Below are 4,481 nucleotides of genomic sequence, written 5' to 3' on the forward strand. Positions count from 1 at the left end.
GAGAGAAGCAACCTAGATCTGAGGAGAAATTTCCTGACAGGGAGAACAATTAATCAGTGGAACATCTTGCCTCCAAAAGTTGTGAATGCTCCAACACTGGAAGTCTTTAAGAAGATGTTGGATAGCCATATGTCTGAAATGGTATAGGGTTTCCTGTCTAGGCAGGGGGTTGGACTAGAAGACCTCCAAGGTCCCTCTCAACTGTTATTTTATCCTATCCTATCCTATCCTGTTATCCTATCCTATCCCATCCCATCCTATCATATCCTATCCTATCCTCTGTTACCCTATATCTTATCCTATCCTATCCTATCCTGTTATCCTATCCTATCCCATCCCATCCCATCCCATCCCATCCCATCCTATCCTATCCTCTGTTACCCTATATCTTATCCTATCCTATCCTGTTATCCTATCTTACCCTATCCTATCCTCTGTTATCCTCTGTTATCCTATCCTATCCTGTTATCCTATCCTATCCCATCCCATCCCATCCCATCCCATCCCATCCTATCGCATCCTATCGCATCCCATCCCATCCCATCCCATCCTATCCTATCCTCTGTTATCCTATCCTATCCTCTGTTATCCTATCTTATCCTATCCTATCCTCTGTTATCCTCTGTTATCCTATATCTTATCCTATCCTATCCTATCCTATCCTCTGTTATCCTCTGTTATCCTATCCTATCCTGTTATCCTATCCTATCCTATCCTATCCCATCCCATCCCATCCCATCCCATCCCATCCCATCGCATCCCATCCCATCGCATCCTATCGCATCCCATCCCATCCCATCCCATCCCATCCCATCCCATCCCATCCCATCCCATCCCATCCCATCCCATCCCATCCCATCCCATCCCATCCCATCCCATCCCATCCCATCCTATCCTATCCTATCCTATCCTATCCTATCCTATCCTATCCTATCCTATCCTATCCTATCCTCTGTTATCCTATCCTCTGTTATCCTATCCTATCCTATCCTATCCTCTGTTATCCTATCTTATCCTATCCTATCCTGTTATCCTATCCTATCCTATCCCATCCCATCCTATCGCATCCTATCGCATCGCATCGCATCCCATCCCATCCTATCGCATCCCATCCCATCCCATCCTATCCTATCCTATCCTCTGTTATCCTATCCTATCCTATCTTATCCTAAACTAAACTAAACTGAACTGAACTGAACTGAACTAAACTAAACTAAACTAAACTGCACTGGGCTGTCTAGACTAGGCTAGACTAAAATAAATGAATAATATTGAGGAATTTTCCACACATACATATTTGGAGATGTTTTGAACAAAACGTATTATTTCTCTTTGCGTAGGTTGAATGCATGGACTTCCATCTGCCCCGTTCCAATGGCTGAGGCGAACCAGACGGTGTCTCATTTTGTGTTCTTGGGATTGACTGATAACCGGAGTCTAGAACTGGTTTTATTCGTCATCTTCTTCACCGTCTACCTGCTCACCCTAGTAGGAAACCTCTTGATTGTGGTGACGGTGGCTTCGGACCGGTGCCTCCACACCCCCATGTACTTCCTTTTGGGAAACCTGTCCTTCCTTGACATCTGCCATTCCTCTGTCACGGCCCCCAAGATGCTCCTGGACTCTGTCTTCAGGCAGAAGATCATCTCCTTCAGGGGCTGTGTGGCACAATTCTTCTTCCTCCACATCTGTGCCTCAGCTGAGATCTTCCTCCTGACCATCATGGCCTATGACCGCTGCGTCGCCATCTGCTACCCGTTACAGTATGTGACTCTGGTGAACCTGAAGATCTGTGCATGGTTGGTGGGTGCTCTGTGGACTGGGGGCATCATCCATTCCCTGGTCCAGACTATCCTCACCGTTCGACTTCCTTTCTGTGGCCCAAATATCATTGATAGCTTTTTCTGTGACATTCCCCCAGTCATGAAGTTGGCTTGCGCCGATACGTACTTCACCGAGGTGCTTATGATATCCAACAGCGGGGTGATCTCCTTGCTTTGCTTCTTGGCCTTGGTGTCTTCCTACGCCGTCATCTTTCTCTCCCTGAGAAAGCAGACGGCTGAGGGCCGTCGCAAAGCCTTCTCCACCTGTGCTGCCCACCTACTTGTGGTGGTCTTGTTCTTAGGGCCTTGCATATTTATCTACACCCGTCCCACCTCCAGCTTTTCCACCGAGAAGGTGGCCGCTGTCTTCTACACCATGGTGACCCCTTTCCTCAACCCTGTGATCTACACCCTGAGGAACAAAGAGGTGAAGAACTCCATGAGGAAACTTTGGTTCCGGAGGAAGGTCTTCTTCATAAAGAAAGGGGTTGGCCAACTTGCTTTGGTGGGAAGCAACTTGGTCGAAGAGGGGAAGGCAATTCAGTGCAATGAATGATCTCAATGAAGTCAAATGAAGTATTTTAAGCTACAGAAGTTTATTAAATATAGGTAGTCTTCAATTTACAACTACAATTGAACCCAACATTTCTGTTGCAAAGCAAGCCAGTAGCTAAGTGAGTTTTGTCCCACTGTACAAACTATCTTGCTACAGTTAAGTGAGTCACTGCAGTTATTGAGTTAACAATATGGTTAGTGTTGTGGCCCAGCAGGAGCCGTTGGAGCTGCCACCAGACTCCGAGAGCGAGGGGCCCTATGAGTCAGCTCTGAAGGATGTGGAGGACCCTGAACAGGGTTCCGACACTGAGCAGGGCGCAGAGAGGCTGGTTGGCCACCAGGAGGCGCCTAAGCCATGGACCAGTGGGGAGGAGACAAGGGAGTGTGATCCTGACGTCATGCATTGGAGCAGTGGGGAGGAGACAAGGGAGTTGGTCCTGGATGCCCGGCAACAGAGGGCTAATAGGCGTAAAGAACAGTTACGCAGTTACAGGAGATAATTGAACTCAGCTGGTGGTAATTAGGCTCCTCTCAAGACTATAAAAGGAATGACTTTCCACACACTCATCGCAGGAGTCAACGTATTTACTAGAGCTGGAGAAGCTATCGTGGCTAGCTTGGCAGGCTGGATTGCTGCCAAGGTCTAGTCTGTGCTGGATTGCTGCCAAGGTCTAGTCTGTGTGTTAATAAATCCTTGAAGTATCTTTGTCTCCGTGTGCTTTGGTGTAGGAAGAGGGGGGTCAGAACAGGTTATTAAGTGAATAACCATATTAAGTGAAAGGGCTTCCCCGCTGACTTTGCCTGTCAGAAGGTTGCAAAAGGTGATCACATGATCCCAGGACACTGTGCCTATCATAAATACATGTCAGTTGCAGTGACCATGGGGATGGTACAATGCTTGTAAGTGTGAAAAATGGTCATGAAACACTTTTTTCAGTGCTGCTGTAACTTCAATCTGTTGGAATACAGGTTAGAATGTATTTTGCATTGCAACAACTACAGAATTATTCAGCCAGTAGAGGGCAGTGTTTAGTATGCATCTATGTTATAACCTATGGTTTCTTTATGTTCTGAAGAGAGTTTCCTGTTTCCTATTAGGGTTTTATGGTTGATCAGTAAAGCACATGGTGACTGTACTCTTTGTTTACTCTATGGTGTTATATATAAGCTGAATTTCTAACACAAACAGTCACCAAAGGAATGGTTGTAAGTTAACGACTACCTGTATGTCTATGACAGGCCCATTTTTCTAACTTTGGGGACATGGAAAGCCAACAAGCTATGCTACGTTTTTAGGACCTCTGTAAAATACTACTAATTTCTTTAAAAAGGAGGGCAATGATTTTGCAGCATGATAAATCCAAAGGCATGATATCTGTGCTGGAAACAGTTCTGTGGGAAAAGGACAAAACTACACTCCAACATAAGACTTAATGAAGAACCGGTGAACTGACCTTTCCCAGATAAGTGACAAGGAAGAGATGGAGGGAGCAGACCAGGGGTGGGTTCAAGCTCCCTCCCCCCCGTCCGCACATCATCAAGATGAAGAGCGAGAGGAGGGATTCTGGAAGTTGAAGTCCACAAGTCTTAAAGCTTTCAAGTTTGAACACCCCTGGATTTTTCCCCCTAAAGGGTTAGGGGTGCAAGGGTCTTGTAACTTGACAGCTTTAAGACTTGTACGCTTCAATGCCAGAGTTCCTGAGCCAACATGATTGGAGGAGGAATTCTGGGAGTTGAAGTCCACAAGTCTTAAAGCTGTCAAGTTTGAACACCCCTGGGTTTTTTTTCTAAAGTGTTAGGGGTGCAAGGGTCTTGTAACTTGACAGCTTTAAGACTTGTGTGCTTCAAATGCCAGAGTTCCTGAGCCAACATTTTGGTTGCTAAGCAAGAGCGTTGTTAGGTGAGTTTCACCACATTTTTCAAGTTGGCCACGCCCACCCAATCACATGGCTGGTAAGCCACGCCCACCCAGTCACATGGCTGGCAAGCCACTCCCATAGAAGAGGTTCTAAAAAATGTTGAAACCCACCACTGGAGCAGACTCAACTGAAACTACAAGGAAGGGGAGTAGGAGAGAAGAAACGAGGGAAGGAAAGAGGGAGG

General features: G+C 46.3%; 1 protein-coding gene across 1 annotated transcript; it reads left to right on the plus strand.

The window, feature by feature from the left end:
- The first annotated feature begins 1,374 nt into the window (after nucleotides 1–1,374).
- On the plus strand, nucleotides 1,375–2,379 carry LOC116521852 (olfactory receptor 1509-like). The gene has a single exon (XM_032236502.1). It carries the CDS (start codon nucleotides 1,375–1,377, stop codon nucleotides 2,377–2,379), a length of 1,005 nt encoding a protein of 334 aa, XP_032092393.1.
- The last annotated feature ends 2,102 nt before the right edge of the window (nucleotides 2,380–4,481 follow it).

The sequence above is a fragment of the Thamnophis elegans genome, chromosome Z, assembly GCF_009769535.1.
Source record: "Thamnophis elegans isolate rThaEle1 chromosome Z, rThaEle1.pri, whole genome shotgun sequence".
Lineage (NCBI taxonomy): Eukaryota > Metazoa > Chordata > Lepidosauria > Squamata > Colubridae > Thamnophis > Thamnophis elegans.

Coding starts and splice junctions, on each gene's coding strand:
- LOC116521852 (XM_032236502.1), top strand. CDS start 1,375: ATGGCTGAGGCGAACCAGACGGTGTCTCATTTTGTGTTCTTGGGATTG.